General features: G+C 40.1%; 1 protein-coding gene across 2 annotated transcripts in view; it reads right to left on the reverse strand.

Moving 5' to 3' along the window:
• Positions 1–20835, reverse strand: part of LOC107745039 (RNA polymerase II subunit A C-terminal domain phosphatase-like) — a 151586-nt gene that overhangs the window by 35611 nt on the left and 95140 nt on the right. For both annotated transcript variants that reach the window (XM_016558871.1, XM_016558870.1), the window contains one exon: positions 9650–9867. In XM_016558871.1, coding sequence (XP_016414357.1) covers positions 9650–9867 — 218 coding nt within the window. The remainder of the gene's footprint in view (positions 1–9649; positions 9868–20835) is intronic.

Below are 20835 nucleotides of genomic sequence, written 5' to 3' on the forward strand. Positions count from 1 at the left end.
TGCAACGCGTAAAAAAACAGTATAAGTCATTATAATCAGTAATTATGTCCCCACTGGATGCAACAAATGCCTCATTTGTAATGGGTTTTGTCTCGTCGCACCAGGACACGGCATCACAGTATGGTAAAGGGGCGTAACATTTCCGTCACACGCTTGAGGTATTCGGCCAATCACAACGCACTGGACAGCTGGCCAATCAGAGCACACCTCGCTTTTCAGAACGATGAGCTTTGTAAAAATAGACACGTTTCAGAAAGGCGGGGCATAGAGCAAAATGCTCCTCTCTAGAGTTGATTTTTTTCTAGCTAAATGGACATTGAATGGCTTTCCTGAGGTAAATATAACATTATATTTAGAAGCTACGTTTATTGATGTCTTTCGGTGGTTTGAAACACTGATTGAACGATTACCTGAGACATGATACATTTCAGTAAGTTGTAATGTTTCTTTCAACACCTTCTGTTGTTCATTAATGTTTATTTCATGCTGTAACTTCTAGTAAAGAGGAACTTCATAAAACTGAATTTTCATAAAACTGACAGAATTTGAAAGCTCAGTTAGTTTCATATAAAAAAAACTAACAAAGCACAACGCTTATCACAATTATTGGATGGCAGGCACACTACAAATAATATATAATGAAGTTTCCTTCATGCATCAACTGAAAACAGCATAGATTTTGATTCACTAAAATGAAGATTGATTAAAAACAAGAAATTGATACACACAGCTGACATTTTACCCGTTATAGCTTATCCATGTTGCGTGCATGAATTAGACACTGACGCAGTCAAAAAATGAAAATTAAACGTGACCGTTTCAGTCAATAATTTCAACCCGCCAAAACTAAATTTCTGAATAAAATTACATTTAAATGATTATTTTCGGTTGCCGTAATTTTGGAGCATCACTCATTCATTCTAGCATACTCGTAACTGCCAACAACACTAGCATCAAGACAGTAAGTTCTGCACAGGCTACCACTTCACATCTCTTTTTTATGTATATATGAAAAAAAAAAAAAAATTCTGTAGATTGCATCTGAACGCCTGACCCTTTGAGGCATGGTCGAGAGGTATTGATTTGCACATTACAGGCCGCAGGAGGAATTGGGCGCAAGCTTGTGCAACAATAAAAAAACTGCATGAACATGTATCTCTCAAGAAAAAGCCTTCACGGTAGCAAGAACTTAATATATAACCCTCAGAGCCCCTGCAACGTCCTGATCCCAGAAATCCTGCAGGACACACATGCGGTGTAAGGATTATAACGACTCCAAACGAAGAAAAAAAAGAGCATTTAATGTAGAGTAATTGGAGGTTTGCTCAAAACTGCTTTAGATAATAAAAGCGGCAGATTACAGGGGAAAAAGATTAGACTGCTAATATACAAGAAAGATGACATTTCAGAGCACAACAACAGGGAGAATGTATGAGGGAGGACTTTGTCTAATCATGCTAATTAAGAAGCATGCAAACTGGGACCCACAATCGTCTTTTAAACCGGATCTTTTATTGCCCTTCGGGTTTGTGAATGCAGGCAGAGCCTGAGGTGTGGAGATACACACATTTAACTCTACAGGAGATATCTGGCACTTTGGAGGGCTGGAAATGCAGCATAAACTAGTTAAATTAATATTATCTAACCAGCTTTATCACTATTCTTCATGAACATGAAATGCTTGCAAACAACATTAAAACTAATGTTAATTTATTTAAAAATTAATTACAAGCAGTAACAATTCATTTCTTGCATGGTTTTGTTGTATCTGACACCCTCAGTGTCTCATCTTGAATTGGTGATGAGAGACTTCTCATGCAGTGGCATTCAGACTTGAGAGAGTAAAAAAACAAGGAAGCAATGGACAGAAATAAAAACGTGTTTGAGAAACGTGATTTACAACACTTCAGTACTTCCCTCTACAGACAGACGGAGGAAACCAAAATTATAGCAGTTGCAGTAAATTACACGGATGTCAGACAGCATGAGAGAGGATAAAATAGGAAGCCAGTATGTGTTTAAGTATCACAAACAACACAAGTCTGACAGTATCGGAGAGGAAGAGGCAGGAAACAGCACTGCTATAGAAACACAGAGTGCCTGTGTGTACAGACAGTGTGAAAAATGAAGACATCATAACTGAGGTCAACAACTGTCACATGACTGACAGCTGAAGGTGATGTGACCTTCAAAACATCAGCTGTTAAATCAATCCAACATGCACTTCACATCTAAAACGCACTCAAACATACTGGCAACTCAGCTTTTAACAGAAGATTTTTCTGTAGGCAATACATTTTCCATGGATTTCAACTATATAATTCCCTCAAATTTAATTATCAAATATCAACTTATCAGAAAAATCTATAATAATAATAAAAAAAAAAGAGTAGAGCATTTAATTATCAATTTGATTTGACCACGTATTTATATTTCACTCCGAACAGATAAAAGACATTGAACTGGAATCAGCAACAGATTTTCTTTCTGTAAATACTGGTAGGTTGGTGAGCTGTATATTATATCACTATATTAGCTGGAAATTCAGTTTTAAAAAAAAATATATATTTTTTAAAAATTTGAATCAGTTTGATGAATTCTTGACTGAATGAACAGTCAGTATATATAATATTGACTGTAATATTATATATACAGTAATATTAGTGATATTACTGTAATAATATTGTAATATTGTGAAATAGTAATTTCACAGTAATATTGTGAAATATTATCTACATATTTATACTTTCTATACCTTTTCTATTGCAATATATTTTACGATGCAATTTACTGTATTCCTGTGATTAAAGCTGAATTTTCAGCATCATTACTCCAGTCTTCAGTGTCACATGATCCTTCAGAAATCAATCTAATATGCTGATTTGTTGCTCAAGAAACATTTCTGATTATGATCAATGTTGAAAACAGATGTACTGCTTCATATTTTGGTGGAAACTGTGATACATTTTTTTCAGGACTTTTTGAAGAAAAGAAAGTTCAAAAGAACAGCATTTCTTTGAAACAGAATTTTTTTATAACATCATAAATGCCTTTACTGTCAACTTTTGGTCAGTTAAATGCACTATTGTTGAATAAAAGTAATTTCTTAAAAGAAAAAAAAAGAAAAAGAAAAAAAAGAAAAACTTGCTGACCACAAATTTTTGAATGGTTATATATATAAAACAGTGTTCTTGTAATAAAACATAATACTGTACAGTATTATTTATTTATAAAGCTGATTCATTGCAGTGTACACGACAATTTAAATTGAAAAAACTTTAATAGGTGTACCATTGCTTTGGAAATTATCATAAGGACCATTATTTTTCCTGGGATTTTTAATCATATTTCCATAAAAATGTGTATTGTAATATTGTTTGCTATCGACCAAAATTTTAGGAATATTGAGATACATTTTTTTGCTTTTATCAGCATTTCTGTACTACTCCATATTTCTCAAAGCTCACACATGTAAAATAAAAATAATGCCAAGCTACATTTTTTCTACCAGTTGAAACAATGGAGAGACTGTATTTACTGTATATGTGCAAAACATTTAGGTCATCATAAAAAAATCTAAATTGGTAGAGAATGCAGTAAATGAAAAAGGAAAATAAGTTTTCACGAAAACAAGACCACATGCAGTGTTATTACAGACTTTTGCAGTTTATTGTACTTGAGCTCAAACTTGACATGAGTAAACGGTCAGCCTGCGTAACAGCAGCTGCTGTGTACTGTTTATGGTTCAATTATGCTGTTCATGTCTTCGTCTGGTGATACTGTAATGACAATCATATAAGCAATGGCTTTAGTGCCCACACACTGATCAGCAGAGAGCCCTCCAAATCAACGGCCAAACCTTCTTGACTCTCTACATCCGCCAATGATGTAAATCAAATCATCTCAACCGCACAGGACATTGAGTGGAGACTGATTGCAATTACAGGAGCTCTGGAGATGCAGAGGAGGACGAGGAGATGTGAAGGAGAGCACAGAGGTGGATGAAGTGTTAAGCTTCAAGTGACATTATCTTGTCCTATCCGTTCATCCTGTCCTCAACCAATGGACTTTCTCCATCTCTCTATCGGTTTATCTGTGCACTCTGTGTCTATCTAACAAAGTTCAGAATATTGGAATTAAAAGATGATGACTAACAACATATAAGAAAATCATGAGGCTGCATAACACTTTGAGCTTTTTTTCTGGGAAAGCAGGAATAGTAATGGCTCATCAATTACAAATATCAATGACTCATCTTTTTTTGCACACAAATTGTTGTCCAATAAAATGCCATCTAGAATGAAAATGATATAGAAAATCATTATTTGTTGGTGTGTTCAGCTGTTCAACATTCATGACTTAATTTCCTTTCCCAGCCATGAGTTGGTTGCAAAAGAAGTGCCTGGAATTATTCATTTTGAAGTTATACTGCATATGTACTATATAAGTGTTAATTTTGTCAGCTATTTTCAATTTTAGTCTTAGTCCTGTGTTAAATGTCCTTGTTAGTTTTGATCATATTTAGTCAACCTTATCCTATTTAGTTTTAGTCACGTTTTAGTCGACTAAAAGTCTCAACATTTTAGTCTAGTTTTAGTCAACGAAAACTTGACATTTTAGCAATAAGATTATTATTAATTAACCGTACAGAGGTATTAATTTTGGCAGACATTTTTAATTTAGTCTTAGTCTTACTCAAATGTACATTTTAGTTATCATATTTGGTCAAACTTGTCCTGTTTTTGTTTCGTCAAGTTTAAGTCAATGAAATGTATGAGCATTTTAGCAAGGTTTTAGTCAAATCTGAGTCACATTTTCCTCATGCTGTATAATGGTTAAACTGATAAAAAATATTTTTGCTCAAATTTATAATCGTAATGATTGTTGTCATTTGAGAAATTTACTTTTGCATTTCAGATATTGCACTTTTGCCAGTAAGCACAAATCAATAGAATGTGGACTCATGGTGTGTTTTACCTCATCTAGTGTACTGATATATTGTAGGCTTTTTATTATATAATTTAATACCAAAGACTTATGCAATCTCTCCGTCTACATTATGAAAACTGCTAAAACAAATGAAAAATATTATAACAGTGAAATTCCAAGTAATTCCACTATAATTCCAAATGGCAATAGCCTATTTATCTATAGGCTAACAGCGGTTGAGTAAGTGCATTCATACAGCAACCACAGTCGCAAACAATATAGTCGAGATCTCATGACAGAACACAGACCGGCTGAGTCATGCTTTCATTTAGATCGCTAAACTCCAGCTTGTTTGTCAGTGTTTTCAAGTCATCAGCGGCGGCGCTTCTGCAATGAGGAGCGAGCGCGTGCGCATGGTCGCCAGATTGCTTAAAATAAGCAAAACACCGGGCAGAAAATGTATCCTTATAACAGCGAAGCTCTGATTCGGGGATTTGAACTTTTGATATCTGGCAACCGCACTCATGAGAGCTCGCATAGTAGCTTGTAGAGCAGTCGGCAATAACATTTTGTTTCCACATACTGTACATTATTGTTGCTCCTCTCTGCCCGCCTTTCTGAAACGTGTCGATTTTTACAAAGCTCATCGTTCTGAAAAGCTCTGCTCTGATTGGCCAGCTATCCAGTGCGTTGTGATTGGCTGAACACCTCAAGCGTGTGACAGAAATGTTACGCCCCTTACCATATTTGGAAACACAGTGTCTCCACGACATGGCGGCAACGGCAACAATACTACAGCGAGAATAAAAGTTACGCCTTCTTTCTTTGCGTGAACATTTGGGCGGCGTTATGCAAAGCTTCCCACACAGTGACGTAGACATGTGGGGGTGTGTTTAATGAAGCGTTTTAGGAAGCCGTGGACGAGTCTTAACTTTTATAAAGAATATCTCTTTGGGTTTGAGACTTTAGTCTTTGCAACTTTACAGATCTTATATACGGTATGCATGAACAGCTTGTAACACTCCAAAGACGAAGGAAAACTTGAAATCACATCACATGACAGCCAATAATAGAAATCAGTACTGGCTAATATTGAACAGTTTTACAATTGCATTAAAATACTAATAATTTCATAACTCTATTACATGTAATCTTTAGCAAATCTCAAAATTTAATATCCATTTGTCACTAAACAAGTTCTAAAGCTTAAATTCTCTTAATAATAATAATTTAGACTAAATAGTACAGATTTTTACTTTCTGCCATTTATCAGTTACTGATCCATATAAAACATTCAAATTGATTTATAGGTATTGGACACATTTTTAACATTATGCTTTCCTAGTTTTCTCAATGTTTCAACCAGAAACAGGAAAGAAAACAGAACTTTCATGCATTGATATATAAATTATATAGTGTTGGATTTACTAACAATTTCAGTCCCCCAGCAGAAGAATCTGTCTCAGGTGGGCTCTGTGTTTGAGATAAGCGGTTTTGCCCATCTCTATTATTCAAAGCCTGCCGCTGCCGGTGGCTCTTCTTCCATAATCACAGAGCATTTTCTCTGCCAGTAACACAGTTACTCGAGTTGAGACTGCTGGGCCATTCAGAGAGACACCAGGAGGCGTGCTTGTGACCATCGGATGACCTTATATTCGTTTGGCAGTAACTTCAGTATTTGCTGAACATGGCAAAGGCCAGTTCATTACTGCAGTCTACCAGACGGACAGATGCGCTTAATCAGTTTGACGCTAGACGATTACCACTGGAACTATTGCCGAGTCAAAGACTGGAATTCTGCCACCGAAAAACATGATTACTCATGACACAGTGCAGCAAAAACTCTGTGAAGATGAACAACGCACAAAAGACACACACAAGAATCAAAGACATGCATAACACAAGCATGACTGAAATATGAAGCTGTTTACTTTTAAAGGTGACATATCAAGAAACTTTTCTTGATATTGACTGACTTTTCCAGGTTTTAAGTGCTATAATCAGGTCCCTGGTGCATCTACCAACCAGTGTCACCTTTAAGGGACAGTTCACCCAAAAATGAAAATTCTGTCTTTATTTACTCACATTCATGCTGTTCCAAACCTGTATGAATTTCTTTAATCTGCTGAACATAAAAGCAGATATTTTGAAGAATGTTGGTAAACAAACAGTTGCCAGTTCCCATTGACTTTCATAGTATTTTTCCCCCATACAATTCAATAGGGACCATCAACTGTTTGGTTACTAAGATTCTTCAAAATATCTTGTTTTACGTTTCACAGAAGTAAGAACCACATACAAGTTTGGAACAACTTGAGGGTATAGATGACAGAATTTTCATTTTTTGGGTGAACTATCCCATCAAATGAATGGAAATATGTAGTGTGAACACTCTCTAAACATCTCCATTTGTGTTCCACAGAAAAAAACTAAAAGTCATGCTGGTTTGAAATGACATAAGAGTGAATAAATGGTGACAGTTGTTTTTGGGTGAACTTTCCCTTTAAATCTATAAAAGAATGCAAAGTTGGACTGCAACCGAATTCATATGGCCATTTTCTGAAATAATATATTTCCTCCTAACTCTGCAGTATCTCAATACACATCATTTTTCATTCATAAAGAAAATGTGCTATTCACTCCATTCATTGAATGTGAAAAATGTACTAACTTCACTTTAATGAACATGCCATTTCTCCATCATGAAGCAACTCTCGCACAGTATTTAGATGCAGAGTGTTTCCATGGCATCAAATCCTGCAACAGCAACCTTCTCCTGACAATTTTAAATTTTAAAAAGAATGGGAGGGTGGAGCTACTCAAGGTATACTAATTACTGCAAAAAATTAACAGCGGACAATGTGAACTTGGTACACTGTGGTCTGACAAACTTTTTTTTTGCTCCCAAGTGAAACTAATGGCCAATAAGGGAAAAGTAAGTGCTCTCTTTCTGAGCTGAAACTCTTTGCTTAAAGTGGTTAAAGAAGAGGGAATTACATTTATGAGGTGCTGCTGAAGAGCTGATGTAATTATGGCAAAGACAAGACTAAATTATTTTGAGTGGGAGGATGTTATACACAAATGCTGTCACCCCTTTACACAATATATGCATTACAGAGAAAAGAGCTATGCTAATAGTGAAAAGAGTTGCTGTCGTTTAGCGTTTCATTTCCATCCAAATGTACATACATATTACACATTTGCACATCAGGATGTGCTGATAAACAGATTTAAATGATTTACATTTCATCTTTATGCACATTAGTCATCATTTTAAATCAAGGCCAATGACGACGCAAAAAACAGCTAGAGATGAAGGATGGAAGGGGGGAAAGATTTATAATGGCAGCTATAGGGCTGTCTGTTCATTCTGTATAACTGTTACGTGTTCATTTCATGTGATTAATTAAAAAAAATCTAATTAGGGATGTCACAATATACTAGTATTGATGATAACAGTGATTTTTAAAAATGTTTGTTCAAACAAAGTTTTAGATCACATGTTCGATTAATACTGGTGTGCCTCAAGGCTCAGTTTTAGGCCCTCTTCTGTTTATTACTCATCCTTTAACTTTAGATCACATTTTTCATAAATTTGGCATAAATTTCCATTGTTATACTGACGACACCCAACTCTAAAGTATCTGCCTTCAAAGCATAACTCACAAACGCACCGCAAAGGTAACTATGTTGCGATAATGATGCCTCAAACCTGGCAAACTCTGCCAAAAATCCAAGTTCTTCCTCAAAAGATGTTATTTTAACCTGTACAATCTGACTTCAGATGTCGAGAAAATTACAGCTTCAAAGTAAAACATGAGTTTGTCATCAAGAATAAAATATGTGCAAAAACCTTTACCATCCTCTGATTTCACCAACTTGAGAAAATGACAAAAAAGTGTGAAAATGATAAAAAGGAAGAACATGAGAAGAATAACAGGTGCGAAAACCAGGTTGTTCTGAGAAGCTGTAATCACTAGATGCAGGTCTTTCTAGAGCCAAATAGACAATTTGAGACACTCAAATAACTTATTTTTCTCCTCCACTCATCTCATTGTTCACCACTTTGAACTCCTAACAATTACGGTACTGCATTCATTCAGTTGGCACAGGCAGTGGATACAGCGCTGTGGGCTCTGAGTCACTGCTAATGACTGCTGGGAAGCAGAGAAACTAGATAAAGTGGGACGGGTCTAATTTTCCGGTGGAAAATGGGTGCAGTATGAGCCATATGATAAAAGACTAGCGTGCCTTCCTGTCCGTTTAGCTGCTCCAGCCAGCCCAGAAAGCAGCTCCTCACACACGCTGATCTGACAACATCCTGCCGACTACGCCAGTGTCGGACAGAAGTCTGGGCAGTGGGTGGGGCATTTGTGCTTGGACAGGAAGATGTAAGAGGACGTGACCCCACCTTCTGCTAGATCTCTAATTCCAGACATTGCCATGGCAACCGGTAATGTTATTTGCCGAAGACACTGGCAGTTTCGGGAGTACAAGGACCTGCTGGAAATCGGGCACAGCAGCGTGTCACTAATCAACACTTACGCCACTGAAGCAAGAGGTTTAAAGCTCAATCACCGAGCACAATTTTATCGGTAAAGCACTTCATGAGCATTAGAGGTTACATGAATGCCATAATGAAATTTATGCAATTTTCAAGTTTCGACAATTCATGAAAAAAAATTATAATTTTCCTTTACTGGCACTGGGGGTTTAATACCTTGGCGCATTCCCCGCTACACAGACTTCTTCTCTGGTCGATGTTTGGGCTGCTTCCTCAACAACAGCGGCCAGTGGCGGAACGTGATCTGATGCTGGGGCCTTCTGCTTGCTCGTGTGGGGCTGTTCTTCCTCGTCCTCCTCCTCTACCTCCATCCTCTCCTCTTTCCCTTTTCCCTCGCTTTCATTGTCACTCTCTTCCCCGAGGATGTCATCCACCTGCCCAAAAGAGTTAAACGTACAATTAAAGGATCTGTCATGGTTTGTTTGTACATGTCAAATTGTTGTATATTTATTGTTCATTTTATGTCCCCTCACCCCCCGAGTTCCAATGACGGCCAAAAAGTCATAATTTAGTTCAACATTTTCCACACTCACTTCAACTCTGAAATAAATAGGCTGTTTTTATTGCTGCCAAGCCTTTAAGGCTTCTATGTTAAAAAGACCCCTCCCAATAAAATTTTGAGAGGAACAACCCGTGCTGAAATATGAAGGACGGGGAGAATTTTCTTCTCTCTGTACTTTAAATATGAAAGACACTCTTTCATATTTGTTTCCTGAGTGGTTCAGTCAGAGTGATTCAAAACTTAGTGACTTTTTTTTTTTTACATGGAATTTGAACAAACCAAAAAATTTATTCAATGAGCCCAAGGAGTCATAAAAAAAAGCCACCTTGCTGTTTGCAGACAAAATTGACTGGCCACAGGAAATGAATCAGAAAAACAGCATTTTCTTAAATATTTGTTGAATAAAATGCATATAAGTCAGAATGCTGAACAAAACACATACTACAAAACATCCAAAATGCAAAAGATTTACACCCATTCACTCAGAGAGTGTGAAATGAATGGGAGTCTATGGCTGCATAAATTACTGCAAAAATGACACTTTAACATTATTTTTTAAAAATACTAAGCTTTGGTAAATAATAGTTTGACATTGTCATAATAAATATTCAAATACTGATTAATTTTTTTTTTTTAACTAGATAGCAGAAATCTTGTCCAAATACAAGACTTTGTAGAATTTTACTCCACTGCTTATTTTCCTATACAAATGTCGGTCAAATTGAGAAATTAAAACCTAAATAAGATCTAAATAACACTAAATAATAGGGTTATTTCATTAAACAAAAAAAATTACACTTTCATTGTTCTGGGTCAAAAAATAAGTCAAGGCATGACCATTTTGGAACAGTCTAGGAGAGTTAGTCTCAAACATCTACTCTTAGTTTGTGAAAACCCAAAACCATTTTTTAAATGCAAATGTGTGATATCATGAGATAATGCATACATCTTACTAAAATTAGAAAGTTGCAGAAGTTTGGTGCAAGTTATTTCAACAACTTAACTTTTTCGAATTGGGGTTTTCAGCTATGAGTTACGATATGTGTTCATAGTGTACTGAACACTTCCTAAAAATTCAATTTGTCACGATATGACCCCTTTAACGTGTATGAATGTTAGCACTCAAGCGTTTAGCCTCGGTCTGGGCTTTCACTGATACATGTTACTGCTTTCATAAAGGCAGACCGGGGGCTCAGATCACCCCAATTATTCTTAGCAAGAGCCGTTAGACAGGCACTGGCAAAAATGATCAACAACTTCACATACGACTGATCTCTCTACTGGCCCAGTGTAATTGCTCTCTCCTCCTCTTGGAAATACCAATCACACACACCATTTTTCCCCTTCTGCTTATTATTACAGTGAATGGAGCCTCTGAAACAGCCTGCAGAAAATATGCCAAAGCCATGGACACAGGTTATAAATGAGCTCAAGGAAGGGTGCTTAAAAAATAGCCCCACAGAACTTTTTCCAGTTTAATCTGACAGATAAGCGTAATGAGGGGGAAACATTTAATTAAAAGTAGACTGTTTGTGAGGAGTGTTATCTAGAAGCATCTTAGTAGATGGAACAATCCCCAGGCACCCATGGGATGCAATTATGAACGGCACCATAGCGAATCTAAGAAGTGAATTAAAGTCATATTTTAAGGCAAGTTCTAACGCTGAAGGAGCCATTAACTCCGCCTTTAGCATCAGACGAAAGGTCAAGAGCAACATTATTGCACTGTTCACTAATACTTCACTAATAAATGCTGATTACTTGTAACATAAAAAATTACAGATATAGTTAATTAATAATTAGGTCAAACTAGAGAACTGTATGTCCAATGTCTGGTATAAATAGGAATAAATCTGTTTTAAGTCAACATGAAATAGTAATTGCCACCAATTTTTATTTGTGTGATGCAAGCTATTCAATGGGGAAACAATGTAGGATGGAATATGATTATATCAATTGAATCATTCGAAGCAATCTTCAGATAAACTGATATTATTTAATATCCTAGCAGTCAAACACATTCAAAAGAAAATATTTAAATCTCACTGAATCTTTCAAAGGTCAAATGACATTTTTAAACACTGACCCTATTGTGTTTGAATGGCTCCTTGGTATGGGAGTGTCAATATATTGGAATAAAAATGTGATTAATGGTGATATTTAAAAAAATGAAATGCTGATATCATGTTAATGCTACACATATGATAATATGATATAGGGTTGTGCCGATAGACGATAGTATCGTGTATCGACGATAGTCAGAGATATCGACGATAGCAGATGTCTTTGTCGATAGTCAAGACGATATTAGGCTCATTCTCCTATTAATGTATTAAATTATAATAATAATAATAATTATTATTATGATTAGGCGGCCCTTTTATAATTCGGCTATCAAATTGCCCCGCTATTTCACTTCAGCACCGCAAATGGAAAGCTTATTTATTCAGCTTTCAGATTATGTATAAATCTCAGTTTCGAAAAATTGACACTTAAGATTGGTTTTGTGGTCCAGGGTCACATATGACAATTTGAAAAATGACCATATCGCCCAACACTAATATGATACGCTCCAACACCGTAGGTGGCGGTGTTTCCCCTTAATGCTGGTTGCTACACATTATAAACAAAAAAAATTATAATCAATAAAAACAATAGCAACGATGCAGTGTATAGTTACTACTGCTGCACATTATGTGGTAAAAAGCGCATACTGTGACAGCCCTACTTCTTGCTAGTAAACAAGTCAATCACAGTCCCCATCCACTGAAAACAATAGCATTCAAGCAAATCAAAATCCAGTGACCAAATGGGACAATATAATAGATCAGCACCTCTAAAGTGACCTAGTGCTGCTGTAATGCACAGACATAATTAGATGAGCGAGGAAATTGATAAGGGCAAACAGATGGAGCAAAGAGAGAGACAATTCCCCAAAAGCCCTGTCACACAGATGCACAATCATCAGCTTTACCGGCTGCACAACGGCATGAAATGTGGTATAAATGCACTGTAATGCCTCTAAATAGCAGTAAGGCAATTGGTTTCTCATTACTGAGGTCCAATGTGACTGTGAAGCTGTGCAAACACATATGGACTCAAACATACAACCTGAATTGGTCATTAAAAAAAGCACACATTACATGGAAGATTTGGATTTATTGCATGGGGCACAGCCAACCCAAATGAACCCTGGAAAGCAAACACTGGCTCCAGGGCTGACAGCTCACCATTACCAGCGCATACTTAGTAGAGGCACCCACATATTTGGGAGTGTTTTATTAAAACGTTTCATCACTGTATAGTAACACAAAGATGCATGACTCAATAAGGTCATAGCCTTTGATAAAAACTCATTATACAAATATGAACAAATAATCTTACAATGCACATACTTCCACTTTCGCTCATGACTTTGCAAACTCCGGCAAGACATGACCACATTAACAGAAGTAAAATCATTGAGAAAACAGAGCAAAGTTGAGTACATGTTTTCAGTGTCAGAGTGGTAGTAGCTTCAACCTTTGGTTTGTCAGACATTTTTTCAGTCAAAATGATTGTGAATTTCAACAAAATCATTATGTGTCCTTGCTAGGAATCCTTATATGTGGGCAAAGCCTTTTATTTTGTATGGGCCATGAAACAAAAACTGGCAGCGTCATTCCCAAGTTAATAAAAGCAGAGACTCAGCAAGCCCCCAATTCACTGACAGGCAGAGAGATATTGGGAAAGTGATGGCGACTCATTGCTCGCCAAGGGAGGATTTTTAATACTTCAAAATTTACTTTCAGACACTGGATTTTTGACAAGAGTGCAATCGAATACAGATCTGTCAAGTTAAAAGCAGCACTTATATTACATGTCTTCCCTACTTTGAATTTGGTCTTTGATAAAATTTCTCAAAGTGAAGGAACAGCAGTTGCCCTGATGATCTTGGTATAGAAAAGCAGACTAAAAATATATACTCACATTAAAGCCACCAGTGAATTTCCAGTGGAAACATTCTTAATTATTAAAATTCTACACATTGAGACACTATAAGGTGATAGACTTGGACTACATTTGGACTACAATACAAACTACATTTTTAATGATACTAAGTGCCAGTTCATAGGGTAAAATAGATAAACTTCACTGTGTTGCACAAGGCTTAGCCTTAAGTAAAAAAAGAGAAAGTTGCCAGAAGAAATGCCACATTTTCTATCAAAAATTACTTTAAAATTACATTTACAAATCACTTTATAATTACAGTGGATGTCGGCATCTTTTACACTAATGTGAAGTCCAGGGAACAGAAGGTTCTCAGGCACACTGTGGGTTTGTCTCTCTCATTCTCAGCTCAGTGAGGAGTCAAGCACTGATATATTAAAAAAAGTAATTCAATTACATGTCTCATCACTCTTGCTGGGTAAGTTTAAGGCGGCTGCTTTAGAAGACCACCATCAGCACTACAGCTCCATGCAGACACATGGCTGGAGAAAAGTCGATAAAGTTGAATATTGCTGCTGTGCTTTCAACTGACGTCATACTCAAAGGCCCTGCTCGGATATGGCCATGGCGAAGCACTGCCATAAAAATGAAGTAAAGGTATAAAATAGCCTAGTAATTAATGCATTTGCAACATGTTGAGCTGTCGGGCTGTAACCCAACAGTTGGTGTCTGAGCGTGAAGTAGTGGGGATGAGGGTCAGCACCTCTAAACCTGAGGCCACGAATCTCAGCTGTAAAAGGAGAACTTTGGATAGGGGGCGAGTTGCTTCCCCAAGTGAGTGAGTGAGTGAGTGAGTGAGTGAATGAATGAATGAGGCATTTATATAGTGCTTTATCGTGTATTGCTGTACACCCAAAACGCTTTACAATCATATGAGGGAGACTTTCCTCAACCACCACCAGTGTGCAGAATCCACTTGAATGAAGCGACGGCAGCCACAGTACAACGGCGCCAGTGCGCTCACCACATACCAGCTACAGGTGGAGAGGAGAGAAAGTGATAGAGCAAATTCAATGGATGGGGATTATTAGAAAGCCATGATTGACAAGGGTCAGAGGAGGAAATTTGGCCAGGACACCGGGGTTACACGTCTGCTCTTTATGAGAAGTGCCATGGGATTTTTAGTTACCACAGAAAGCCAGGACCTCGGTTTAACGCCTCATCCGAAAGATGGTGCCTTTTTTTTTTCAGTATAGTGTCCCTGTCACTATAGGGGCATTAGGACCCACACAGACTGCATGGTGAACACCCCCTGCTGGCCCCACTAACCTCTTCAACTGCAACCTAGTTTTCCCCAGGAGGTCTGTCATCCAGGACTGGGCAAAACCCTGCTTAGCTTAAGTGGGCAACCAGTCTTGGGCTACAGGGTAATATGGCTGTGGCAGGAGGAGTTCAAGTATCTCAGGCTTTTGCTCAGGATTGAGCGCAGGTAAGAGCATAACAGTGATAGGTGGATCAGTATGGTGACAACAGAAAGCCAGTTGTTGTACCGGACCATTGTGTTGAAGCGTGGTGGAGTCGAGACTGAGGGCGAAGCTTGCAATTCACCATTCGATGTAGCCTCACCTATGTTCATGAGCTTCAGGTAGACACCAAAATAATTCAATTTTTTGTATAAGTGGCTGAAAGAGTTTCGGCTGGCCTGGGAACACCTTGGGATACCCAAGGATGAGCTGGAGGAAGTTGCGTGGTTCATACTCAAAGACCGCCATCATACTCAAAGGCTGTGCGCGGATGTGGCCATGACAAAGCACTATGGTAAAAATGAAGTAAAAAATTGCCTAGTAGTTAACGCATTTGCACCATGTTGAGCTGTCGGGCTGTGACCTTCAGTGCTTGGGTGGTTTGTGGCTGAGTGTAAAGTGGTGGGAAAGAGGGTCAACACCTCTAAATCTGAGGCCATGATTCTCACTATAAAAGGTGGACTCCCCACTTTGGATGAACTGCTTCCGCAGGAAGAGTGCAGGTATCTCAGACTTTTGTTCATGAGTGAGGGCAGGTTGGAGCATGACACTGATAGGTGGATCAGTATAGTGACAACAGTACTGAACCCTCTTCATTTGGCACATGAGGAATGTCCTTTTATGCTGTAATTAGGAAGGTGTGTTTGGTGGGACTACAGGAAAGCGGTGGGACGAGGGGTGCTTAATTAGTGTGTGCATATAACGCTAGCCAACAAAAAGTGAATTTGTTAACTTGTTAAACGGTCCAAATTAATTAAGTTAATTTTTCCATACTGTTTTGTATAATTGGTTTAATGAAACAGGTGCTTAAAACAAACATGTGCTTCAAAAAAAAAAAAAGCACTACACTCTTTGTGGATCCCCCACAGTTGTGTCTGTGCTTGTGCAAGTGCCATGAAAGGTTGTCAAATAAGCATGTTTTTATACTGTCAAAATTAAAATTCTTCCAGTCCAGTTGAGTTTGACTCTGAATAAGGTCTGGATGAGAGTCACAAGGGAGTCTGGTATGGGAGCACAACTTCAAAATTTCCAAAACTAGAGGTGAAGACTTGCGCATGACTACCCCATATGCACATATCTTGCAGAAAACAAATTAGAGACAATTTTTTTTGCCCAGCGCACGAGGGCATAAAGGCTTAAAATAAATGCTGTGCAAAGTGTCAGGTGGGAGGCCATGCAGATTTGCCTGCCAAATCCTTGCGTCCAAATAACAGTCAATGCCCACTAATTTGGAAAGGAACTTTTCATAATGTAGCAGCTGTCTGGGTGAAAACATGAAGGCCGACTGGGAGTGTGTCACAAAGAGCCGCCAGGAAGGAAAAAGCATTTGGGCACGTTACATTATTCATAACCTAAAAGGTAAAAGATATTGCATGAATTCAGTGATGCTATGTAAAGTTCTCCAACCCTAAATGTTAAAAGTCACCTCAAGGCTGCAGTCGAGCTGCCTTACTGTACGGCCCAATCACCGCACAGATGAATTATTCATTACAGCTTCAGTGAAACATACAGCACAGATTTTGTAATATCTCAGAAGGTTCCTATGACTCCACACAGCGGTTTCTCACTGTAAAAGATGAACGCCCAGAGCTTGAAAGAAGTCTCAGGAGAGAGAAAATGATGGAGCTCCTGCTATGTAGAGATTTAAGAAATGTAATATGAGGCTTATAGCCATCATTTATTTCAACACGACCAAACTAAGATAATGTCTGTCCCCTTCAAGTCAAATCCAAAGAACAATAAATCAGCATAAAAAAGTGCATTCAAATGATAAACTGAATTGCAAATAGTTGGTTACTGTCGGTTAATTGTGTTTTTCTAGATCTTTTCTATTTAGGTTTTTTAATTTTAATATTTAAAAACATACTCGGTTACTAACGTAACCTCGGTTCCCTGAGATACGGTAACGAGTACTGCGTCTTGCTAAGATGCTATGGGAAAACTCCTTTTTCTCCGAATACTGAAGCTTTTCAATAACGCAGTGTAACTGCACGGCCATTGGTTCGTGCAGTGAATTAAAAAAACGAACAAATGGCTGCAGAGGCTGCGGAGCTGCACGAGCCTATGGCGACTAAGCCCGCCAGAATGGGCGGGGCGCATCTGGCTATATAAGCGGCACTTCGCCATAGGATCCTCAGGTTACTTCGACTGAAGCGACGACTCGACGAGTCGTGCAGCTACATAGCACGGCCAGCAACGCAGTACTCATTCCCGTATCTCAGGGATTAGTAACCGAGTACGTTCCCTATCGATACTTCACTCGTACTGCGTCTTGCTAAGACGCTATGGGGAACCTATTGGGTCTAACTATTGGGTCTGCGCCGCGGGCCATACACCAGGCGGAGGAGACAGACCATTTAAGGGCATAGAGCTGCCTTGTAGAGGGTGCTCTAGCCTGAGGTATTGTATTTAGCACGCTCTCAGGGAGGTCCGCAGGCTCCCATCGAGAGGCCAGAAGTGCAGAGCCCACCGCTCGGGCTGAGGGTGCCATATCGTTCTGTTCGCCTGAGAGAGGAGGTCTCGTCTCAGGGAAATGGGCCACGGGACTGCTGAGAGCAGCAGAGACAGCTCTGAGAACCAGTGCTGGTTCCTCCAGAGCGGGGCCACCAACAGAACCTTGTGTTTCTGTTCCCTGATTTGCCTGATTACCTGTGGGATCAGGGCGATCGGTGGAAAAGCGTAAAGGAGGAGGTTGGGCCAGTCGTGGGCCAACGCATCCCTGTTCTTTAAAAAGTAAATTGGGCAGTGAGTTGCCTTCTGAGGCAAAGAGGTCGACCTCTGCCTTGCCGAAGATCTCCCAGATTCTTGAACCGTATGTGGGTGGAGCATCCACTCTGCTGAGGGGATGTTGCTCCGAGATAGCATGTCTGCTCCTTGGTTCAACCTGCCCGGCACACCCGTGTTGGAAGTGTCTGTCGAGACCACCTTCCTTCTGCAGATCATTCCCTGGAATACGCCACGTTCCATCCACCAAGAGTCTTTCCAAGGGGCCATAAAAAGTAAATTGGGCAGTGAGTTGCCTTCTGAGGCAAAGAGGTCGACCTCTGCCTTGCCGAAGATCTCCCAGATTCTTGAACCGTATGTGGGTGGAGCATCCACTCTGCTGAGGGGATGTTGCTCCGAGATAGCATGTCTGCTCCTTGGTTCAACCTGCCCGGCACACCCGTGTTGGAAGTGTCTGTCGAGACCACCTTCCTTCTGCAGATCATTCCCTGGAATACGCCACGTTCCATCCACCAAGAGTCTTTCCAAGGGGCCAGAGCTGCTACGCAGGCCTGGTCCACCTTGACACGAAAGCGTCCGAGACGCCAGGCGTGGGACGGAACTCGCTGTTTCAGCCAGCACTGAAGGGGCCGCATGCGAAGCAGGCCCAGCTGAAGTACTGGAGACGCGGAGGCCATGAGGCCCAGCATCTTCTGAAACGCCTTGAGAGGGCGAGGGCTCCAACTTTGAATGAGGGCACGAGCTGCTGAATAGCCAGTGCACGTTCTGGCGCGACTACCGCCCTTATTCGGGCTGAGTCGAGAACTGTTCCCAGGAACGATATCCGTTGGCTGGGGGACAGTGCGCTCTTGGCAAAATTGACCCTGAGTCCCAGGCATTCTAAGTGGCTGAGGAGGAAGGATCTGTGAAATATTAGCTCATTCTCCGACTGGGCCAAGATGAGCCAGTCATCGAGGTAATTCAAAATGCGGATTCCCATCTTTCTTAGCGGGGAAAAGAGCCGCATCCATGCACTTCGTAAAAGTGCGAGGAGCTAGGGACAGTCCAAAGGCAAGGACCGTGTATTGATGTGCCACTCCCTCGTCCGGCGTGGCCCAGACGCGTCCAATTTGAAGCTGTCAGTGATAATAATCATTAGTGGCAGCATTCTCTTTTAATCCGCCTAAAAAAGATCAAACCACTCATTAGAAGAGGAGTACTGATGATCTTTATGTGTAAACACTCAGGCAGGATCAAAAGTGCTGCGCGCATTCTCTCAGATCCGCTCGTAGCGGACGAGGGGAGGGGCGGGGCCGCCTTCATTGAAGAAGACGAGCCACGAGAAAAGCAGAGCGAGACATGAACTCTCGTAGTGAGAGCGATCTGTCTCAGCGAGTGCAGCCTCAGCGTGGGCGTGGCCCAGGCGAGTGGTGCATTCAAATACGAAGCTGTCAGCGATATTGAATCATTGGTGACAGTGTTCTGCTCCGATCCTCATAGAAGGATTGCGCCGCTCGACAACGGGAGGCGCAGATCCTCATGTGTAAACACACTGGCGGATCAAAGAGCTGCGTGGAGAGTGATGCATGCGGGGACTTGCCGACCCTAGGAGGATTAAGCCACTTGGTGTAACGAGGGGCACTGATCCTCACGTGTACCACACACTAGCAGATCAAGCACGCATGATGTGTTCCAGCATGAAATTGCTCAAGCCTGATCGCTCAACCCCTGAGCTCGCCATTGCTTCCTCCGAGGTAACTGGGAGGAGAGAAACATGAGAGCGGGGAGGCGGGGCCACCTTCCACGAATGAACAGGGGCAGACTGCTTTCGGGGTAAAAGCAGCCCGTCTCTGTGAGTGCAGTCATAGCGACACACACAAATTCAAAGCTGTCAGTGACAGCGTTCTGCTTCGATCCACCTAGGAAGATAGAGCCGCTCGATGTAACGAGGGGCGCTGATCTTCATGTGTAAGACACGGATCGAAGTGCAGCGGGGAGAGTGAGCACTCGGCTCTGTGTCGGCGTGAGATCGCTCAGACCCGGTTGCTTACCCGGACACTGCACTCGCTGAGAGCACAAACAACCTTGGTACCCATTCAGTGTCCTGGAATCGGAAATATATGAGGCAGCGCAGGTAAAGTCTTGAAGTGTGAAGAAAAAAAGGATGTTCAGGGCTCGAAATTAACTTTTTTGCTTGGTAGCACTGGTGCTCCTACATAAATCTTCCGGGCATAGAATTTGTTTATCTGGTGCAATTTGCTGAGAGACAAGACAAACAAAGAGACAAGACTAAGATAGTGAGCCTGGACTCACAGTCAGGGTTACAAAGTCTCTTTTGTTTGAACAAAGGTCTGGTTTTACACTGTGAACTGAAGGGTTGGCTGCAATAGGGAAAATGATTGAGCCAAGCCAAAAGTATTGGGGCGATCTGAGCCGTACGTGGCAACAGTGAAGCCTCAGCAATAGAGGGGAAAAAACGCCAATAGCGGCTACACTTTTTTAAAGTGTATGCTCAACACTATGTGAAATATTTTAGGGTTCCTACATCTTACAATAAAATCTCCAAAAAAAAAAATTCTCTTTGAAGCAACAAGCTCAAGCTGTGTCTTCTGTGAATGCTGTGGGATAAATGGAGAGCTTCAGTACGGCCTACAGAGACAGCAGCCTAAAGACCTTTAGATCTT

This window comes from Sinocyclocheilus rhinocerous, unplaced genomic scaffold, assembly GCF_001515625.1.
Source record: "Sinocyclocheilus rhinocerous isolate Xijiao unplaced genomic scaffold, SAMN03320098_v1.1 scaffold438, whole genome shotgun sequence".
Lineage (NCBI taxonomy): Eukaryota > Metazoa > Chordata > Actinopteri > Cypriniformes > Cyprinidae > Sinocyclocheilus > Sinocyclocheilus rhinocerous.